The 21738-nt window shown below is 63.6% G+C and overlaps 2 protein-coding genes across 11 annotated transcripts; both read right to left on the reverse strand.

Moving 5' to 3' along the window:
- Positions 1 to 1919: 1919 nt before the first annotated feature.
- On the reverse strand, positions 1920 to 14256 carry TMEM184A (transmembrane protein 184A). 8 transcript variants are annotated; one of them, XM_046666885.1, is made up of 10 exons: positions 14057 to 14171; positions 10728 to 10839; positions 9117 to 9344; positions 6436 to 6601; positions 5814 to 5904; positions 5638 to 5713; positions 5418 to 5509; positions 4447 to 4616; positions 3615 to 3812; positions 1920 to 2830 (listed from the first exon to the last, which is right to left on the reverse strand). In XM_046666885.1, the coding sequence occupies exons 3-10, from the start codon at positions 9342 to 9344 to the stop codon at positions 2571 to 2573; spliced, it is 1281 nt and encodes a 426-aa protein (XP_046522841.1). In that variant the 5' UTR covers positions 10728 to 10839; positions 14057 to 14171; the 3' UTR covers positions 1920 to 2570. The 8 variants fall into 8 exon arrangements, with proteins under 8 accessions (XP_046522841.1, XP_046522834.1, XP_046522839.1 ...); XM_046666878.1 differs by lacking the exon at positions 14057 to 14171 and adding an exon at positions 13047 to 13120; XM_046666883.1 differs by lacking the exon at positions 10728 to 10839 and having other exon boundaries at positions 14057 to 14256.
- Positions 14257 to 19342: 5086 nt separating this feature from the next.
- Positions 19343 to 21251, reverse strand: PSMG3 (proteasome assembly chaperone 3). 3 transcript variants are annotated; one of them, XM_046666888.1, is made up of 3 exons: positions 21202 to 21251; positions 20433 to 20670; positions 19343 to 19870 (listed from the first exon to the last, which is right to left on the reverse strand). In XM_046666888.1, the coding sequence occupies exons 2-3, from the start codon at positions 20646 to 20648 to the stop codon at positions 19718 to 19720; spliced, it is 369 nt and encodes a 122-aa protein (XP_046522844.1). In that variant the 5' UTR covers positions 20649 to 20670; positions 21202 to 21251; the 3' UTR covers positions 19343 to 19717. The 3 variants fall into 3 exon arrangements, with proteins under 3 accessions (XP_046522844.1, XP_046522843.1, XP_046522842.1); XM_046666887.1 differs by having other exon boundaries at positions 20897 to 21245; XM_046666886.1 differs by having other exon boundaries at positions 20787 to 21245.
- Between the last annotated feature and the right edge of the window lie 487 nt (positions 21252 to 21738).

Raw genomic sequence — 21738 nt, forward strand, 5'->3', positions numbered from 1 at the left:
CTGTGGGTGTGAGGCGGGGAGGCGCAGACCCCGGCCAGCGCTGGGCTCTAGGGAAGTTGCTGAAGGGCACCCTGCCCCCCAGGCTGCCCGGCTGCTCTCTGGCTGCTGCCCTCTGGTGTGGATCATCGGGGCCGTTTCACAGATGAGAACCCCAGGGCCATGTTGGAGAACCCGGCCGGAGCACTGGGACCTGCCTGCCTTGGCCATTCCTGGCCACACACAGCTGAACCCGGCACTGGAAAGCCCACTTTTTCATCAGAGATGGGGAGATGTCCCTCCCTCCCCTCCTCCTCGTCAACACCCACACTTCTCCCTCGGGAGGTGAGGCTGGCGAGGCCGGGGCAGCACCATTGACCTGCTCCGTGCCTCTGCTCCTCCTGCAGGCTGCAGGAGCGCCGGGCACCGTGTTTCGTCCTGACGATTTACTTTGTTTTGTCAGAAAGAAAAACTTTGTCCACAGGTCGAGATGTCTGTGGGGCTGGGGTCAGGGCAGAGAGCTGGCCTTTGTGAGCGGGCCTCACTTCTTGCCGGCTCTGTGACCTCAGATAAGTGCCTCAACCCCTGTGGGCCTCAGCCACCTTCCCTGGGATGGTCGTGAGGATTAAGTGCATGTGAGACGCGTGGTCCAGTCCTGGACACACAGCAGGCGCTCAGTCAATGCTGACTGCCTCCCTTCTAAAGGCACCGAGAAGGCTGTCCCCGAGCACACAGTCCCAGCCCAGGGGCCCCCTGCAACCAGGAGCCCACACTGGGTCTGAGTCTCCAGGACGGGGTCCTGGCCCGCTTTCCCTCTGTGCACACAGCTTTGGGCAACTCAGACCCCAAAGGGGTAGCCCTCTCGGGGACGAGGGCCTGCGGGCAGCCCCGCCTCCCCGTGTGCACTCCCAGCAGGGCCTGGCATCTTGCCTCTGTCCTTCGGCCTCCAGGAAACCTCCCTCCTGGGTCGGCTGGTCTCCGGGGAGCACCAGGCCCTCTCCCAAACCTGTTGGCTGAGTTGTGTGGGGGCCTGGCCGTGGGTCGCCTGGGGCTCAGGCAGCCGCAGAAGGCATGATAAGGCAGGTGGGGGACGTTCCCGCCGGGCGGCAGGCCGGAGGGAGCCCTGGCGTATCTTATCAGGCAGCCCAGCTGGGCCTGGGAGAGGCTGCTGGCCTTGAGTCCCAGGTCCCCAGGCCCAGGGGACAGGGGGTGACACCTGGCCTGGACACTGTAGGCTAGTTCCCGCCCTGCCAAGTCCCTCTGAGACCCTCGGCACCTTTCCTTCTTTGCCTGGTGACCTGGGAGTGGGTGGCCAGGAGGGGCATGAGGGAGGGTCGTGGCTGGGTGGCTCCCGCCAGGCCTTCCTGCCTTCTGTGCTGGCCTGGCCAGCCTGCCCTGGCTCCCCACGCCTGCGGGCTCCTGGGCGCCCAGGCCCCTCTGCCCTCTCCTCTCCTGGCCACAGGCCCTCCAGGAGGCTCCATCACTCCCCAGCTGCTGCTGCTTCCTCCCCTGTGTTTCTGAGGCTGCTTGGGGCCCTTCGCAGCTTCCGGGGAGGCAGGGCCTGTGTCCCAGGCTCCACTCTCCCAGCTGTCCAGGCAGCGGCCTGGCACACGGAAGGAGGGAGAGGCCAGGCGGGGCGGGGGTGGGGCATGGCAGGCACCGGGTACCAGCCCCGTCCACGCCCTGCCCTCTCTGGGCTTTGCATACGTGGCCTCATCCACCCGCTGTGGGCGGGGCTGGCAGGAGGCCCCTTTCACAGAGGAAACTGAGGCTCTGGGTCTCAAGGCAGAGCAGGGTGCTTTGAGCAGTGCCTGGGGCCGGCGGCCCCAGCGTGGACTGGACCCTGCCCCCAATGCCCAGACTTAGCACTATGGACCTTGTTTGACCACCTCACCTGGTCCATTCATGAGGGCGCTGACCCTGCAGGATAGAGGCCACTAGAGTCACTAGAAAACGCAGGTGTTTATGTACAAATGCATGTGATTCATGGGGGGAAGCCCGCGCTCCGCTGGCAGCCCTGGGCAAAGGTTCTGTGCAGCTGGCCTGCGCAGCCCCCAGACCCATGTGGGGCACACCTGTGGGGTGGGGGCTTTCTAGGGCTCCCCATGGCTGGAGGGTGTGTGGAGCTGCAGTGTCCCTTCTCCCTCGGGCCCAAGGGGGCCATGCAAGGCCCAGCTGAGTCACCTGCCCCCACCAGCCTGTGTGGACCCCACCCGCCAGTAGTGCCTGAGGCTCCAGGCCTCTCAGAGCCAGGCTGCCCAGCTCTGTCCTGGCCATCGTTCCCCGCAGATGGGACCTGTCCATCCAGGGAGGCCATGCTGGCTCCCTGTCCCCTGGCGGCCACCTAAGCTGGTGGTCAGGGGAGCCCAGCCAGTCCGGTGCTCGTCAGGTCAGCTCGAGTGCTCTCCCCTGGGACTGTGGGCCCGCCGGCGGGAGGGAGGATGGGAAGTGGACTCCAAGGGCCTGGCAGGAGGTTTCCCCGGAGAGGCTTGACCTTTGGCAATAGGGTTGGTGGGTGAGGGGCCCTGTCCTTTCCCGGAGGCCTGGGCCGTCTGTCCCCAGCCAGGCGTCCGGTGACCCCGAGGCCATCCCTCCTACAGCTCCTCCTCGGGGATCAGCATCCTCTTCTCCAGGTTACGGCTCTTCTTGCCCCCACCAGGGCCACCGGCCACACCGGGGTGGGTGTCGGGCGAGGGGTGCCTGCCCTTGCCGGGCCCCAGGGCCTCGTGCGTGGCCTGCTGCGTGTAGTGCTGGTAGGCAGGGGAGAAATTGTGGATCGCGTCCTGCACGATGTCCTGGGGGCTCATGGTCTCCTTGAGGCCGCTGGAGATGCTCTGCATGGGAGCTGTGGGGGCTGGGGGCGGGCAGCACGTGGGCGGGGGCCTCCCTGGACCCCTCCTCTCCCGCTCATACACCCAGCCCTGGAGACACGGCCCTGCTTCCCACCGGCCTCGGGGCTGCCCAGGGCTAGGCTCTTGCGTCTCTAGGTCCTGGCCTCGGCCAGCAGAGGGTGACTCCTGGGACCCCTGAATCCCAGCCCAGCTCATCCACCCTTGGCTATCCCAGCCCAGAGCCCCTGCCAGGGGCCATAGAGGGAGATCCCTTGGCTGGTTCCCATCTTCTCTCCAGCCTGAGGTGAGCCCTTCATGCCCATGGCCACTCCAGGCTCACTAGAGCAGCCACAGGCCATCTCTGCCCAAATGGACACCAGTACCAGCCAGCCCCTAGCTCCTTTCGTCAGGCTGGTCCAGACACCTGGGTGGTAGGTGGGACACCCCGGGCTTGGCTGGCACCGACCCCCTATCCCGGCAAGGTCCTTGGGGCCCAAAGGTCCGGTCCAGCCCAGCTCACTGAGTGCTCAGAGCTGCCTGCCCGCCGGCTCCTGCTGCCAGCCTGCCTGGTCTCTTCCCTGAGACCAGATGCAGACGAGGTACCTGTCTGCGGCTCGGGCCTCCTGTGGGGATGTCTCCCTATCCATCAAGGTGACAATCCCCAGGCCCATGTGCAGGACGGGGACAGAGATGCAGTGCTGAGGGCGCCCAGAGGAGGCAGGGCTGGCCATGCCCCAGCGCAGGCCCTTGGCTGCGATGCCCCGGGTACGGCACCCCCCACCTCCCGGCTGGCAGGGCCGGGTGTACCTGGCAAGTTCTCTTTCTTCTCCGAGTACACCTGGCAGGTGAAGGCATAGCGCAGGGCAATGGAGGCAAAGAGCATCTCGATGCAGATGATGAAATTCTGGTAGCCAGCGGCCACCGTGCCGGCTCCCACCTTGCTCCCGTCGATGACCTGGACCTCAGGGATGGCCCCACACCTCTCCAGGATGGCCAGCAGCATCCCTGGGGGATGGTGACCGCCACTCAGGCACCCACCCCAGACAGGGGGCTGGACTGGAATGAGCCCAGCCAAAAATCCCTCCGAGGCTGGCCTCACGGGCTTGGCGGGGGTCTGCAGGGGAGGACGAGCTTCAGGCCCCGGCAGATGCTCCCCCGGCCGGCCGTGGGACAGCCTGTCCACATGGTCCCATTTCGCGGAGGGGGAGGCTAAGGTTCAGAGTGGCCGGGTGACTCCAAAGCTGGGGTCTTGGGACAGAAGCTCCCCAAGTGCCCACCCTGACCTCTCCACCCCTAGAGTGGACCTGGGGCCCACCCTTTGCTGGGGTATCCTCCTCTGCAGAGTGGGGGCTGGGAGTGCCCACAGCCTAGCTCAGGGCCTGGAGAGGAGGACAGGGTCCCACGGCCCCTCTGCGTGTCGTCTCCACCCACAACGGGCTGGACCCACGTCGCGGGGAGCTTGCCATTTCCCCTGCACCCAGGAGCTTTATGGCTTCCAGCTGAGAGAGCTGCATTATTGACTCATGCTACAGCTGGGGAAACTGAGGCAGGACCTGAGGGTGCCCAAGGATTTGGGGGTGGGGGTGGGGTTTGAACCAGGCTCTCCGGGCTCCAGCCCCTGCCTCACAGCCCCACACACCCTGCCAGAAAGAGAGGAAGATGACGGCCTTGATGGTGAGGAACTTGAGGACAGGCTCAAAGGGCCGCAGGAGCTCCCTGGTGGCGAAGTAGAAAAGGAACAGTGCGTAGAGGGCCAGGCTGACGGAGACGTTGTAGATGAGGGTGACATAGAGGTAGCCGCTGTGGATACTGGGACAAGAGCAGGTGAGGGGGTCAGACGGCGCCCGTGCCCCCCTGTGCCCTCCCCACCTGTGTCAGCTATGCTGTTGGCCTCTCTCCTCCGCCCCACCCGGAGCCTGGGCACCAGCTGCGACCCAGATGCGGACGGTCCCTCCAGGGCGGGCGGACGGCACCTGAGGGCAGTGGCCTAGGAGCTGGGGGGACGCCGGCAGGGGGGCCTTGCAGGGAGTCTCAACACAGAGGGAAGGATGTGGCCCTCTTGCCCCTGCACCCGCCCGGGCACAGCCTGAAGGAATTGGCCTCTATGCTGTGACACACAGGTGTGCTTGTGCCCATGTCAGCATACGTGTGCGTGTGCGTGTGATCATGTATGTGCGTGCACGTGTGCATGAGCCTGTGAGTGCGTGGGGGAGTCCGTGTGTGTGAGCATGTGTGCACGTGTGTGTGCGTGTCCGCACACATGTGAGCATGGGTGTGCATGCATGTGTGGTGTGTGCCGGTGGCCCTAGCTCCTTCCAGATGCTGCCAGCTCCCCTGACGCTATGTGCCCGGGCGGAGCTGGGCTTGCTTGGTGAGTGCCCTTAAATCCCGTTTTGTTTTCCTTAGGGGGAGAGTTGGGGGGGCCCCCAGGGCACACGCGAGACAAGGGCCACTCCTCTGGATCTGTTTGCCTGGGGCTTGCCCAGGTAGTTTCCCCGAGAGGAGGGGAGGCCTGTCCCCACATCTGGAGGACTTGGGATGTGCTGAGCCCCCCTCCCCGCCCCCTCCCTGCCTCCCCCCTCCGCCCCACCGGCATCACCCCGGCCTCACTTGAAGTCCCCATCGTGGTATTTGCCGAACGCCTGCAGGATGATGGTGACCAAGGCCATGATGGGCTTCACGACGCAGAACTGCAGCGTGGCCTGGGAGGGGGCAGGGGGTGAGGGGATCCACACGCCCAGGGGCCCGGGAGTGGGGGACGGCGGCAGCTGGGCACATGGGCAGCAAGGGCTTGGAAGGGCAGGGCCGGGCGACGCCCACCCCAGCTCACCTGCTTGCAGAAGCGCAGGAACCCAATGGAGTAGGACCTGCCGCGCAGGCAGCAGGTGCCGTAGAAGCAGCTGGACCTAGGGGGCGGCAGTCCTGAGGGGGGCTCGGAGGGACCTGCCCAGACCGGCGGCTGCCCTCGGCGGGGAGGGCCCTCTGGGCTCCAGGGTGAGAGCTTACCGAATGGGCTTTCCCCGGATCTCAGCCATGATGGCACTCTCGCCCCCGAGGTACTGGAAACAGAGGCTCAGGAAGCTGTAAATGACAAAGGCTGCCAGCAGGGGCGGGGTGAGCAGCTGTGAGCCTGGGGTGTCTGCAGGGGCTCCCCCCCCCAACCTGCACGAAGGCTCCCTGACCCCCCGCATTTGACCCACACAGGACATATGGTGCCCATTTCCCGGAGGCCAAGCTGAAGCTCAGTCACACAGCAAGACCTGCCTCTCGGGGGCTCCCAGCGCCCCCCCAGGGACCATATGCATCCTGGGTGTCCCCAGTGGGGCGGGGGGCCTGCAGGAGTCTCTGCTACTCTGAGGCCCCCCAGCCCATCTAGGACCCCCCATTTCCCCCATCCAGGCTCCGGGCAGGCCCAGCTGCAGCCCCCTCACCTTGGGGGCCTGGCTCACCCTTAGCGTCCCTAACCCTGGCTGTTGGTGTCCTCCCCCCAGGGGCCTCGCTGAGCAGACTCAGGCCTGGAGGGTGGGTGCCGGGGCAGACAGTGGGAGCGCCCCCAGGAACCCCTTACTCAGCTGCCGCATGCTGCCCAGTCTCGGGACCCCCTGGAGCCTGGGGCCCGGGCGCTCACCCTCATAGCAATCCCGCACGGAGTCGAAGTAGATATAGCGCTGGTGGGCCCCCAGGAGGAGGAGGCTGAGCCAGGAGTCGAAGGCATAGATGGGCACAATGAAGAGCAGGCGGATGATGTAGCGCTGCTCATTGGGTACTGTGTAGGAGCGCAGGTGCAGGTAGATCTGGGCGAGGGGAGCAAGGGCGGGCTGTGGGGGCGGGCCACCTGCCACCCCGCTGGGTGGGCCGGCCCGTGAGCAGGAGGGCCACTGAGAAGAGGAGCCCTCCGCAGTGGAACACTCATTCACTCCTGCACTTGCATTCATTCATTCAAGGAAACTCTCCCGAGTGGGTATGTACATTCCAGAAGGCAGCCTGGCATTTCACCTGGGGGCGTTCAAAGGTCCGATTCCCTCTGACCCCTTGTAAGGATTGATCCCACGGAGTTTGTGTACGAGGATGTCCATTGTGCGAGACACAGTGGGACCCCGGGCATGGCGGCGGGCAGGGCTGATCCCACTGGTGCCACCTCGCGGAGGGGTATCATGCAGCCAGTAAAAAGGGCGCCCCGGAGCGGGGAAGTGCTCTGACGGAGCACGACAGGTAAACATCGAGAAGACAAACCAAGTCGGACCCCAAGTGTGTTGAAAATCATGGTAAAAACGAAAGGAAAGATGTCACCCTCTTGCCCCTGAATGATAGGAAAATATGGGCGATTACAGGTCGCCTGTAAACCTCTCTAGATTTTCCACGTTTTCTATGAGGACTCGAAAAACAGTGACAAGGTCTTTAGGAGGAAGAGGCACCAGGGAGCCGGGTGCCCAGGTGGCTGGCTGTGGTCCCACAGCACCTCTGAAAGGCTTCCTGGAGGAGGCGGCTGAGCAGAGGTGGAGAGAGAGTGGGCGAAGGGCAGGCTGAGCGAGGCCAGCAGGCACCCAGCTTCCAGGACACAGCACAGGGAGTGGCGGGGGCGGCTGGCGCCAGGGACGGGCTCCTTATCAACCGCTCACTCCCCAGCAGGTGCAGTGGGAAGGGCACAGCGTGACCAGCCACCTGGAGGCCTGAATTCCGCTCCTCGTGCTGGCTCGGCCTGGCTGGGTGGCCTTGGGAAGCCGCTGTCCTCTCTGGCCTTGGTTTCCTGTCCTTAAAGCAAGGGGTTGGGTTCCTTTCTGTCCCCTTGGGCTCTGAATGGGTGCAGAGTCTGGGACCAGGGTGGGGCCCGGGAGTTGCAGCCCGTGCAGGCCATGGGGCCCCAGGAAGCACAGACACACATGCATAGCTGGTCCCCAGAATTACAGAAGGTCGGGACTAGACAGAGGGGGACCCTGGGGCCACGACTATACCCAGGACTGGGATGGCCCCCACCCAGGACTCTGGGTGCCTGCCCCCTTGCTGCCCCTTGTCCTATAAATCGCAGCCTACGGCAGACCTAAAACCGTCCCACCACCAGAGAGTATGGCATGGCTTCCAGGCCAATGCAAACCACCCACCTGTCCAGCCTACGTGTTGATCCCTGAGGGCAGCTTGGCAAGACTCAGCGCAAACACTGCCTCCTCCAGGCAGTCCTCCCTGACAGCCCCCACTGGAAGCGCCCGCCTCCTCCTGCGGCTCTCAGCTGCCCCGTACTCCACCTGGCCCATCCTTACACACCTGTCCACCTTCTGTTCTGGTTCTTCGAAGACTTGGCAGGCGGCCTTGAGAGGGGCCTCTACTCACACCCGTGCCTGCCGGTCTCCTGACTGCCCCCTGCCCCGGGCTCACCCAGCCGCCACATTCCCTAGGCTGGTGCCTGGCTCTGCTCACAGCTGCTGCCTCAACAGCCTTCCTTGGCTCCCCAGCACCCCCAGGGCTGAAGGCCAAGCTCCTGCACGGGTGTCCAAACCCCTCTTCCGTGTCCTCTCCCGGGCCTGCACATGAGCTCCTGCCCCAGGCCCTCGCTCTCGCCTCTCCGGGTGGGCAATCCTCCCTGTGCTTCTGGTGTAACTGAGAAGCCTCAGGACCTCAGCTGCCTGGCCCCTGTGCCCAGGCACCCCCTCCTGCTCCTGCTCCCTGACTCCCCCTGGCTGCTGGGCCTGGCGGTCGGTGTGGGGGGCTGCCTAGTCTCCGGGCTTGGGCAGGTATCTTCCTCACGGGGTGGGGGGCGGGCAGCCCCTCCTGGAGGCCTGTCCCCGCAGCCACGCTCTGACCCGGCTCCAGGCTCTTGGCTCCCTCCAGAACGAACCCTCAGCCCTCACCCGCCTGCATGGGGACACCGCGTCTCAGGAAGGGAACAGACCTTTCCCCTCCCGGCCACGTGGGCCTGGGAAAGACCGCCGGCCTCTCGTGGCCTCAGTGTTCTCATCTGTGAAATGGGACAACACTGATGACCTCCGTGAATGGGGTGAGAGGCTGACCAAATACTCCGGGGGAAGGGCCTGGCGCCCGATGGCGCTCAGTGCTCTGCCCTCTGCCTGGCAGGGACCTCCCGTCTTCGGGCCTAGTTTCCACACGCCACGCTCTGGAGATGGCCCCTCCCCTGCCTGACCTGTGCCCTGGGCTGATGCCGCCTCCGAGAGCCCGGACACTGCTCCTCTGTCCAGCCGGACCTCTGACACCTGCCCTGAGGTCGTCGCTGGAGTTCCCATCATCCCAGCAAGGCCGGCCAGGGCCACGTCCCGTGGGGAGCAGGGTCCTGAGGGACGTGCAGAGGGGAAGGCTTACCTGGTGGCAGGTGAGCACCAGGGCAGTCCACACGAAGATGCCCGAGACACCGCGGGCCAGGGCGGTGGTGAGGAAGAGCCGGGAGGCAGCCTGGGAGCCGTTTGCCACACGGTCCATCTGTGGCCCGGTGGGCACGGTTGACATGGCCGGTGGGGAGCTGGGCTGTGGCCAGGTTGTCCACACCAGGGGGGCGCCGGCCGTTCCCAGGAGCCCTGAGGTGTTAGCCATCTGCAGAGGCGAGGGGAGGACACGGCCGGGGAGGAGTGAGGGCAAAGGTGCTCCCGGATGGCTGGAAGCAGCCCCAGTATCAGTGACGGGGAGGAGGGAGTGGGGCAGGGAGGCGCCCAGGCTGAGCGGAGCACGGAAGGGGCTCCTCCTCCAGGCCGTGGACGTGCCCAGGGCTGCCCTGGGCATTGGTTACCGTCCCCTCCACGACCACCTCGCCCACTTCCCCTGGGCGCCCTCCATGTGCAAGGACCCAGCGCCAAGGCCCCAGCCTGGGGCTCCCTCCTTCCCCGGGGCTCAGCCACCTGGGCACAGACATCAGCCACATGCCTGACCTGGGGCGGTCCCCACCTCTGGCCCCGGGCTTTCTGGGAACCCACATTTTAGGGGCCAAAGATATCCGAGGAAGTGGGGGAGCCCCTTTGCTCTGCCTGCTCGAGGTGGCGTCCCGGCACCTGGCCAGACTGGCACTGCCGGTGGCAGCAGATGGCGTCGGGGGAGTGCAGCCCGCCCCCCCCACCACAACTGGCTCCCTGGGACCTGCCCGGCCGCCTGGGTGCCCAGCTTTGCTACGGGGACCTTGGCCGCCCAGAGCCCACTCGCTAGCCTTGAGTACCTGTGCTTCAGCCGCTGGCCAACCTGCTGGGGCGCCAGGACCCCCTCCTCCCGCGCTTGAGGCCCTGTCCCGGCCTCCCCCACTCTCTCCAGCCTTGGTCACTGGCCCAGCACCTACCTCTCGGGCAGGAAGCTCCCAGCCCAGCCCTGGGAGGCCCGGCCTCCAGGGAAGCCTTGCTGATCATTCGTGTGGCCACGTGGTCGCCACTGGCAGCCCCGGCGGGGGTGGGGCAAGGCCACTATCTGGAGGCTGTACCAGGCCCAGGGAGGGGCAGCCACTGCCTCACTCTGGGGTGGCCCACCTGAGCTCCCGGCCGTGGGGAGGGGCTGAGGAGGAGGGGAGGAGCCGAGGGCTGTCCCCTCCCGCCTGTGGACACTCTATCCCTCCTGGGCAGCTTACTCAGCAGCAGCTGGCTCCCAGGAACCTGCTGGCCGCCAGGTGCCCTCGCCTGCCCATGCCAGACGGCCCGGCAGCTGCCTCCTGGGCCCGAGACAGGTGGGAGGGGTCTGCGGCGGATCAGGCTGGGCTGGGACTGCACAGTGGGTCCGGGTTTCCCTTTGGGGTGATGGAAAGTTCTGGAAGGAGATGGAGGTTGTGTCCGTATTAAACGCTGCTGAGTTGTTTACTTAGAAATGGGTAAGTTTGCTACGAGAATTTCACCTCAATTTAAAAAGCCCGGTCCCCAAGAGGGACACGGGAAACATTTCTGGCTTTTTGTGGGGAGGGAGTGACAGACAGGGCCCTGAGCCCTGCTCGGGGCCCTCACTCACCTGCCCCACGCGGTCAGGCCCGTGCCAGAGGCCCCTGCGGACAGCGGCTCGCCCCCTCGGTCTCCTGGACGTGGCGGCAGGGTGGGGCCTCAGCCGGTCTCTTGGCCCTGCTCTGGTTACAAATGGGTTTGTGCCTGACACGGGACCACACGTCCCGGTCCTTCCTGCCAGCTGGCCCTCCCTGCAGCCCTGGGACATCTGGGTGAAGGCCCCTTTTCGGGGCGGGAATGGGGAGCTCGGAAGCTCCTCCCCGTGTCCAGGGTCGCCCAGGGGTACAGGACGGTGCAGGGTGGGGCTGTCAACCCCTGGGACACACCACTCAGCTTCCCCACCCCTCCACCCACATGGTTGCCCACAGGGACAGCAGCTCAGAGGCCTGGAAGGGTGAAGACTCGGATATCAGGACACGGACGGGGCTGGCAGGGACCCACTCGTGCTTCAGGAGGGGAAACTGAGGCCCAGGTCCTTCCGAGGCGGATGCTGTGGATGACTGGGCGTACTGCAGGACACACTGTGGTTGGATGTCAGAAGGACTTCCCTAGCTGGGGTCACCGGGGCCAGATGGACCGTGGGAAAAGACGACATGTTCTGATGCGGCCGGTTGCAGGCCAGGGGGGAGGCCTGGTAGTCTCCCTGTCCCACGGCTCTGTCAGTGGCGACTGGAGGCGAGGGGGCTTTGGCACCAGACTGAGCTTGTTTCTGGCACCTGAGAGTGCCTGAGCCCTGGGAAGCTGTTTCTGCTCAAGGCTACCCCCTGCTCTGACGGTGGAGGCCAGGCCACCTCCCTACTGGGGCACTCCATACTGTCCTACCCTGTGTGTTTCTGTTCAGCCGCTGCCTCCAGGAAGGCCTCCAGAGAGCCCTGGCTCTGAAGCCGACCTACTCGAGAAACCCTCACCTGCTGCGGGAAAGGGCTGCTGGGGGCTTTGGCCCCGCCCCTCCCGCCAGCCTGGCCCGGCGTGCATTTAATAAACCCGGGCTCCGCGAACACGGGAGGCCTCCGCTGTCCCTACCACCCTCTCCTCTGGCTTCCTGGCTGGGTCCCTCCAGAGGAGCCTCAGCCCTCAGCCTTGTCCCGCCACCCGGGGTCTCAGCCACTGTGGCAGGCCCCTCCCCTCTCTGGGCCTCTGCTTTTTTGTCTGTACGGGTGAGTTTGGGGTTCTCTGGCCCCCTTCCCGGGGCACAGCAGGCAAGTCCTTGAAATCCCTGGGGGCCTGGACAGCCCCCTGAGTTGCCCGAGCTCGGGGGAAGGAAGGCCCCCTCCTAGGACCCACACCCGGGAGCAGGACCTCCGCCAGGCGGGGCTGAGCCAGCAGGAGGCCAATCGGGGGAGACGCTCAGCTGGAAGAGAGCAGGAGCCGGGCTGTGCTTGTCCGGGCATGCCGGACAGCAGGTGCCTGGGAGGGCCGGGAGAGACTGACTGTTTGGCTGTCTGTGGGCCTCTCTGGCTGAAGGAGACCCCAGCCCCGGTGGCCGCCAGGCGGATGGGGAGTGCCAGGTGACAGAGAGAGGAGGTGACATCTGAGATGGCAGGACAAGGAGTCATGGCCCGCGCCCACTCGGGAGAGGTGGCCAGGCCGGCCAAGCCTGATTCCTGCCCGGGGGCTGGACGCTGACCGAGCCCAGTGCAGGACAGACCTGCCCGCCCAGATCTGGGCAGTTGGCACGTCTGACCACTGTTTACAGTGACCAGGTGACTGGACTCCTGCCAGCCCTGGGCTGGGCTCTGGGGTGACTGAGAAGCCGTGGCCTGTGCCCGACCTCAATGCTCTCGGGCCACCGCCTGCCTTTCACCCTGTGGCCTCACGCCCGTGGTTCCTCGGCCTCGCTGCTGACATCCAACCTCCCACCTGGCCAGCCCCTTCTCAGCCGGCCGGCCTCCTGGGGACGTCTCTGATGGGCCTGGCCGCTCTCCCACAGGGGACGGTCTCTCCCCTCCCTTCTTTCCTGCCCCGGCCCTCTCAGCAGCTGAGGGCTGTCCCCTCTGGGCCCGCAGAGATGGGGTCGAGGACCATCCCGGCTCCCCGCTGCCCCAGGCCAGCCGCACCAGGTCCTGTCACTCTGCCCCGGGGCCTCCCTGCTGGGCCTCAGGGAGCGGAAGAGAGGCCTTGCCACTGAGCTTCCGTCCTGGCCCACACGATGGCCACTGACTCAACTAATACCCACCATGGCCCCGGGCCTGGAGGTGACTGGACAGGGGCTCACCATTGGCCAAGGGGCCTGGTGCTCAAGCCTCTAAGTCAGACACATGGGAGAGGGGAGCAGAGAGGGGAGAGGCAGCGGCTGGGCCACAGGGGCCCCCATTCCCCCAGCACTAACCTGCCCGCCTGGATGACAAGTTCCAGCCTGGCCACCCACCATCCTGGGGACTCCGAAGCCATTCCTTCCCTTTCTCTGGGTCCAAGAGGGGCAGGGGCCCAAGGGTCCTTCCAGCCCTAGTTCTGGGGTTCCTCCTGTGGTGGACGAGCAGGGCAGCATTGCCTCCTGGTGGCCAGGACGCCCGCTGCTCCCCTGGGATGGGACACGGGGTCCCAGAGCTGGGGAGGAGCCGGGCCCTGGGTTAGACATGTGGGTTGGGACCTAGCCTGGCCACTCACAGTGTCTGTGACCTTCGGCAAACGCTGGGCCTCTCTGAGCCTCAATTTCTACCGGTGATTGGAACCCCCATGCAGAGCTCCAGTCAGAGTCGGGGCTTGGGAGGCACTGGCCTCCCTGTCACCTGTTCCTCTTAAAGGTGGCTGCAGGCTGCTGCAGCCCGAGAGAGCTCGGGCCCCGGCTGTCTTGGCCGGCCTAGCGTCCCGCCAGGCAGGTGTCCCGCAAGTGGACTTCTCTCAACTTCTAGGCCACAGAGCAGACCACCCGGCCTGCGCGGTCGGCCCAGCGGGACTTTACTCCCTTCTTCCCGCATGCCTCCATCCTCTCTGTCCTGCCGATGCCTGGCCCATGTCCCCCCGCCGACCTGTGGCCTCAGTCCTCAGAGAACACGTGTGTGCCCAGGGCCTGTCTGTACCTGCCCTTCACCCCGGAGTGAGCCGCCAGCCCTAGGGGAGACCCTGCCACGTGGGGCTGGGTGGGGCGCTGACCTGGACCTGGCCTGAGACCCTTTTTGGTTACAGCTGGCATTTGGGGCCTGGCAGGGGGCACGGCCTCTGGGTATGGAGGGGATGGGGGCAGAGGGGCTGTGACTCTCAGAATTCCAAGTTGTGGGTTTTTTCCTCCAGGAGCCCCCACCCAGTGGGGTGCATGGAGCCCCAGCCTGGACACCACACACCTCTCGTAGGTGTGTTCACATAGACACATGCACACACGTGTGCACACACACAGCTCACCTCCCTGGTGGCTCCCTCAGCCGTCCAGCCACGGCCCTTGGCCAGGTCTGTCGCAGGCCTTCGGGCCTGAGAAGGCGGCCGGGGGTGTCCGCCCCCGTGGGGTCTCCAGCTTCGGCTGTCCCTCCTCACAGCAGGCTGCTCAGTCCCAGAGCTATTGTTCCCAGGAAGTGCTGGTCTTCCCTAGACTCAGAAAACTCCCTGCCACCCAGCCTGCCCGCCCTGCCAGGCCGGCCCTACCTGCCGGGTGCAGCCCAGGGCACGCCCTCAGCCAGGCCCTGCCCCGATTCAGCGACTAGCCAGCCCCCCCATCCACCACGCAGCTGGCCGCAGAGCCTCTGACATCTGGGCACAGGTCTTGTCCGGACCGCTGACCAGGTGCGGCTGTGGGTCTTTCATCTCTCTGGCCGTCTGTGTGGCGGGGTCCGATGCCCTCTTCATAAGGTGCAGTGGGGCTTAAATGGGGTGACACACACACACACACACAAAATGGGGTGACACACAGTCCTCCACACCCGGCTGCAGCCGTGCATCCCCCTCTCTGCTCACGCGTCTTCTTTTCCTGTCTCCAGTCCCTTTATCCCTCGACTGCCCCGAATCAGGGTGCCAGACGGAGTCTTGGGGGCCTCAACCCACTCGTTATGGGGTGACCACGTGCGGTGGGCCTTCCCTGGGCCAAGAACCACAGTCCTCGGGCGGCGGGGCAGGGATGAGCTCCGGCCACAAAGGAGACTGCGGGGTGCAGGCCCCCAGCCAGCAGAGAGGTGCTGCGACTCGACTCTTGGCTTGTTCCCCCTGTGTGGCCCCAGCCTCAGTCGTCCCATCTGTGAAGTGGGCTCAAGGATCCTCATGCTCTTGGCTGGGGTAAGGGTTGACAGCTGAGGGCAGAGGGTGCATGTCCTGTGTGCTGGCCATGGGCCTGTGACATCCCGCTTGAGGCCTGTGTTTCTGGGTTTCTCTTGCTTGGAGATCCCCCGTCTTTCTCTCAATCTCTCTCCTTCCACCTCCTGCTCCTCCTTCCTTCCAGCTGCCATGTTTCTCCCAGGGCCTCCCCATCCTACCTTCTGTCCAGCCAGGAGCACTCGGCCACGGCCCTTCTCAAGGCCCAGGCATGGGTGGCGGGCGGCCTGGTTCTAGCCATCCCCCCAGAGAGCAGTTCTCAGCTCTCCAGGCCTTCTCTCCTCCACCGCGCGATGGGGTGCATGGCTCCCTCAGCCCGCCTTGCTTGAGACACAGAGCCCGTGCGAGGAGACTGTCGGCCACTGTCCTCACACACACACAGCACCCGGCCACTCTCGCCTCTGCCCTGGGCTCTCTGGGGACCCGCTGGCGAGACCGTCCTCCTCAGAATGTCCCCAAACTTTGGCTTATTTCTAAAAACTTCTCTCACCTCCCCAGGGCTCCAGGGCCTTCCATCTCCTCACAGTCTTCCTGGAATTTACGAGTCCTCCTTTCACCCCCGAGCTGCCCTCATCCCCACACGAGACACGGTTTGTCCTCTGTTCTCTGGCTGCGACGCCAGACGATAAACCCAGGATAACAGAGCGCCTCCCTGCAGTCGTCCTCCATGTCAGTCCGGTTCCTCTGATTTCATCCTCATCGACGGGGCCATCATTCTAGTCGCTTCCCCGGGCGCCCCTCTCCTGATTTCCAATTTCGCTCCAAGGCGCTAAACTCAACAGCCGACGCCAGCTTCCTCGGCTGGTCCCCGTGTGCCGCTGTCTGATTCCATGCGTTATTTGTCATGATCGGTTCAGGTGGGACCAGGGCTGTGTCAAACCCCCGCATAAGCTGCTCAGGATGCTAACCAAGAGCAGCCGCCCTTTCTGGCTTCTTACCTCCAAGGGCACCCACTCGCCCTTGGCTCTGAGCTGGAGCCGCCTGCCCGCGTCCACTTAGGAAATGAGAGAGCAGGAGGGAGGGGATCTTAGGGGGCCTCAGCTTGCAGCTCAGCAGAAAATCATGTTGGATGAATCACACCGCGTGGGTCCAGGGACACGGCCTTGAAAGAGGGAAATTCACCCACCCATCCGTGCGGCAGGGGCTGGCGAATGAGCCCGATGTTTGTTATTTACACTCGGCCGTAAATTGCTGGAAGTTCTAATTACAGTTTGATCGCTGGGTAAGCGCCATATGCAGCCTTTCCATCCAAAGGAAGAACAATTTCCACAGAGCAGACAGCCCTGCCTGCGGAGACGCCGGCTTTACAGGGCTGTTTATTGGAACATGGATCTGTCCTCCTGAATTATGGCAGCTGGGAGCAGAGCACCGCGGAGAGCGAAGGACCCAGCGCCTTTCCGCACGAATCCCGGGTCGTGATTTATAAGGCAGAGCAGAGCAGCAAGGCGCTGGCTTCGGCGATGGAAGCGTTTAACCTCAGTCTGCCTTTTTTAAGAGCTCCCAGACAGCTTGGGGCAGCTGTAAATAAGTAGCACTTGGAGAAGGTGCTGGGGATCCTGGTTTCAATTATACATTGGTTCCACCACCACCTTCGGGGCGGGCAGACGAGGGACAGTTGCAAGTCCAGGGGCCACAGCTCTGTGTTGACATCCTGGGGCCACCTCTGACCACCGGGGCATCTCCGAGTGACTCACTTCGTCTTTCTGAGCCTCAATTTTCTCCTCTGCCCACCTGCCTGTTAAGGGCCATCACAAGGACTGGATCAGATGGTACAGTTGCCGCCTGGTTTGTAGGAAGCCCCACAAAGAGTGCTGAGTCTGGGGCCGGCCCGGTGGCACAGCGGTTAAGTGTGCACGTTCAGCTTCAGTGGCCTGGGGTTCGCCGGTTCGGATCCCGCGTGCGGACATGGCACCACTTGGCAAGCCATGCTGTGGCAGATGTCCCACATATAAAGTAGAGGAAGATGGGCACGGATGTTAGCTCAGGGCCAGTCTTCCTCAGCAAAAAGAAGAGGATTGGCAGCAGTTAGCTCAGGGCTAGTCTTCCTCCAAAAAAAAAAAAAAATCAACAAGAGCGCTGAGTCAGAACCAGAGAAGGAGCCGATGAATGAACGTCAGGGAGGGGCCTGGGGGGTGGGTGAACAGCGTGGACTCCAGGACCCTCTGCCCCGGTTCAAACCCCAGCTCTGCCACTTGGGGTCTGCTGTGACTCTCCGTGCCTCATTTCCTCATCCGTAACATGGAGATGATGAGCCTAATGACCTCACCCGGGTGTTGTGTGGACTAAATCTGTCGCCACGCGAGCGAGAGAGTTGGCCCGCAGTGCCTGGTCCCGGCCACAGGCAGCGTGAGCTAGGCCTGTTGTTATGCATTTAGGGACCAGATCAGAGCACCACAAGCTACACAGCCGGGTTTAGGCTCAGACGGGAGCCCCATCCATGCCCCAACTCCCCGCTTGGTAAATGAGAGACGCCACGGTTCCACGGACAGAACATCTAATGTTTAGATGACAAGTTGAATAATTACAGGCTGACGTTGAGCTAAGAGACGTCTGCCCGATGCTGCTCCAAGGGATTAATCTGACGAGGCCATGCCTGGGCTCCTGGACTGTGCCCCGTCCCCTGGTCCCTTTATCCTGCAGTGACTTGAGCTTCAGACCTGTCACAACACACAGTCACCTTTGAGGCCTCACTTGTGTGTGGACAGTCCTTTCCCGTCTTCCTTGGTCGGCTCCTTGTGCCCTTGAAATTCGCGTTGGTCCAGGTCCTCCAAGAGGCCGATGCCACGTGGGGTCCAACATGTGGGATCTTATAAGGGCACGTGTGGGTGTGAGAGCAGGCGGAGAGGGAGCTGGAAGGTTGTGGGAACAAGGAGGCCGCGGGTCGAGTCTACCTGAGGGGTAGAAAAAGGACGGTGGGCAGGAGCCATGCTCTCTGGGGAAGATGGGGCAAAGCTGTTGGGAGTCTTGAGCCAAAGTTGGCCGCAAAGGAGGCCTGCGTCTCCCTGGGCTGGGCCTGCCTCAGTTTCCCCTGGTGTCCCCAAAGCATGCAGGCACTAGTAGGGGGCGGCCTGGGGGACCTCAGTCACTCAGGCTCCCTGCAGCAGAAGCCTGCAAGGTGCCTTTCCCGCCCAACCAGCACCTCCTCCAGGAAGTCCGGCAGATTTCCACGTGTGACTCCTGGCCCTCCTCACGCTCTGAGGCTGCCCCGTCACCCAGATGCTGGCCTGTCCCTGCGGGTTTAGCCAACTGTGCCCTGGATGAGACTGTGAGGTCTGCAAGGACAGGGGCTGTGGCTGACGGTGGCCCCATGGGGGGCACAGAACGGGGCACACACAGCTGCTCGGTTTTGTGAGGCAGCAGCCCTTGACTGTTTCCCTCTCTCTCATCTTCAGCAAACTCATGCTCCACGTCATTTGTAAATTGGCCCCACTGTTTGCACCAGTCTCCCATGGCCTGTTCCAGAGGGATTTCTAAAACCAAGAGACTCAGGATTTCAGAAGCTGTTGGTGCTGAGAGAAAGCAAATAAAGATCCCTCTTCTGATCTCCGGAACGCACAGAGGCTGCACACTGTTTCCTCACGTGAACCCTGAGCGGTGACTCCTAAATTCCCAGGAGGGCGTCCTGGGTGCTCCCTCTATTCTGGGGATCCCAGCCGGCTCTCTGCTGGAGGCCTGGGCAGCCACAAGCCGACTTCCGTGGCATAAATGCCATCCTGAAGCCAACACCTCGCCCCGTGCTTCCACCAACCCTTGGGATTATTTTCAAAAGGCAAACCGACCTGATCTGAAAGCCTTTTACTGGTTCCTTGCTGAGCTCAGGATTGAGTCCCAAGGCCTCAGCGCAGCACAGCAGGCGCTCTGCTGGCTATCCATGGCCTTGGATATCCATGTTGGGCCAGCCCGAGCATCCTGTGGTCTGATCTCAGCAGTATCCTTCGATCACTGTGCTTCTCTCACCACTGAGGATTCCCTCCCTACATAGCCTTCCTGGGCAGTCACTGGCTGCCTCGTCTGTCCCACCCGGCCCTCCCCTAGTTGGCCCCATGTCCGTGGGCTGACACATATCTGCTCCCCAGTTTTTGAGGACGTGGCTCCGGAGGCTGGGTCTCCACCCCCGCCCTAGCACGGTAACCAGCACATGGCAGGACAGACAGAGACATCTGTGGAATGGAAGTTGATAGCCACCCAGCTCCCCAAGCTCGCTCAGAGGAGTCGCAGGAAGAGGAGGTAGACAAACAGTGTGCACAGAACCAGCTCCTGGGACCCAGCTCATCCGTGTGGACCACAGGCTGCACTCTTGCCACAAGTTTCCCTCCCACCTAAGGCACGCTAACTGAACCTGCGCCATGTGACTGAAATTTCTCAGCATTGTTAAGAAGAAGGATGAAGTATTTGAGAGATGCATTTATTTTTAATAAAAAAAAAAATTTCCCCCAACAATTGACACAGCACATCAAGGGCATGACTCATGCCCGGTGACTCATTCTTTCAATTGTCAAATAGATGCAACTATTTGGACCCTGGTGAGAACCATTCACAACTACCCCAGACACAGTCCACGTCTGCCCTCCATCCATCGATGATCTTGGTGACCAAACAAAGTAAGAGTCGTCCGAGACGTGCAGTTACTCTGGCTTCAAGGGCTAAAGGCAGAGAAAGTTCCTCCTTGCGACAAACTGAATGAAGAGTCTTCAAATCGTCGAGGAGGTGTCTGAGTTTCCACTCGGCCCTGCTGGGCAGCAGGTGCGGCTGCTCACGCCGGGGTCACCACACCTGGCACGTCTGGATCACCTCCTTCAAGGCCTTCAGCCCCTCCATGCTCCTGTCCTTCACGGCCATGGCCAGGAGGACTGCTCTGTTTCCAGCTTCTTGGGACACAAACGTCACCAGGTTCTTTGCAAAGACGTGGATGAGAGGCTGGGGAGGGAAGGGAAGAAAACCACTTTAATTGCGAGAAATGTGTTTCTCCCTTAATGCCTTTGTTAAATAGCCCCTAGGAAGCCAGGCTGGCTTCCTCACCACCGTCAAATCCCCCCATAAGCTCGATTCCGAGGTCACTGAGACTCTCGGCACAGCCCATCATAAACACACTGCTGAAGAGGCATCATTACATTCATTTCCTCACTGCCTTCCGACTTCTCCGTCTCTCATCTGGAAGGACTAATGAAAGACAAGTCCTCACAGGCGATCTTTTCAGAATGGAGCAGGGACAGCCGCTCATTACCGTACATATCACGGCAGGGTCAAACCCAGAGGGAGCCTCACATGACAAAATCAATACCTCTGCTTGCCTGCCAGATAAGATGCTGATGGGCTGGGAAAAGCATCCCCCACAGGCAGGCAGATGCCCTCGGACCCACAAAGGCCTCGGAAAAAGCTGTCAGCCCCGGGGTGGGACCCTGCCTACCAGACACTGCGCCCCTATTGACAAATTATAGTCACGAAAGCGACCGTGGGGATCCCTTCCCACCCGCTTTACCTCGTCCTGCCCCAGGAGGACTTTAGTGGTGAGCATGGGCTTGCTGAAGTCACTGGCCACATTGCTGGGCTCCAGGGAGACCAGGGTACCCATCTTCCCGAACTGGGTCACCACCACCAGGATGTGACTGCTGAAGGCTGTGCAGACCACCTGGGTGGGGACCCCACACACCACCTCGGTCTTCTGTTTCGATATCACCAACGGTTTGCCTTCCATGGCTGGGCCTCTTCAAAGGCACCTTCAGTTTATGGGAAAAAGAAAGCAAAGGACCAAGTCAATGACACGAGGTCAGATCCGCCGTGGGGCTTCAAATCAAGAGCCCCCGGGTTTTATTATATTACAACAGAAACCCACGGAGGCCGGTTCAGAGCGAGTGTCCACCCGCTCATCAGGCTTCACCCGGGGCCTTCCGGATTCGCGGACTGGGACACACGTGTGCACACAGGCGAGCTGTGCGAACACACTTGTCTCTGCACGCAGGCGGGAGGAAGTCGGTCCCCGCGCCGGCCCGGCGGTCCGCGTTCCTGGACGACCCCACCGCGTCCCGCGGCGCCCATGGGGCCCAGGCCCGGGAGTCTGCCGTCCCGCCGGGGGAGGCGGGCGTCGCAAGTGCACCGCCCGGGCCTGAGCAGGGGCCCCGCCCCCGCCGCCCCCGGAGGCTTCTCTCCGTGTTTAGGGGAAACCACTGGGCCCGCGGGAGCCGCAGCGGCACTCAGGGGGCGGCAGACAGGGGGCGGCGGGGGCACTAGGGGCCCCCTGAGCCGCCCACCTTCCGCTGTCCCTCCCCGGCCGCGCGCCAGCCCACCATGCTGCCCGCGCTCACCGCGCCGCGCCAGGAAGTGACGTACATGGGCGACGCGGGGCCGCCCACTCGCGCCGCTGCGCCACCGGAAGTGCCCCCTGCGGGGCTTCCGGTTCCCAGGCCGGCGCCTCCAGGTACCCGAGCTGTAGGGTTCCGAGCTCGCGGGAAGCTCCCGGCGGGGCGCTGTGGGACCCTGCCTTCAGCAGAAGGGCCTCTGCCCTCTGCAGGAGGCAGTCGTCGGGCCCTCCTGATAGGGCCCGTGCGGTCCGGGGAAGCTCGGAGGTGGGCTCTGGCCCTGGACTCGGGCTCCAGGCCCCTCCCAGCAGGGAGCTGTCGAGGGGACCGGCGCGCGGGGTCGGAGCCTGACGCGGACCTCGGTCAGGGCCCAGCGCAGCGCGGCCCGCGGGCCTGAGGCCGAGGAGCGGGGGGGCGAGCGGGAGATGACCCGGAGGGGACCCCGGGGCCGGGGGATGACCTAGAGGGGACCCGGGGGGCGGGAGGATG

This window comes from Equus quagga, chromosome 7 (assembly GCF_021613505.1).
Source record: "Equus quagga isolate Etosha38 chromosome 7, UCLA_HA_Equagga_1.0, whole genome shotgun sequence".
In the NCBI taxonomy this organism is placed as follows: Eukaryota; Metazoa; Chordata; class Mammalia; order Perissodactyla; family Equidae; genus Equus; species Equus quagga.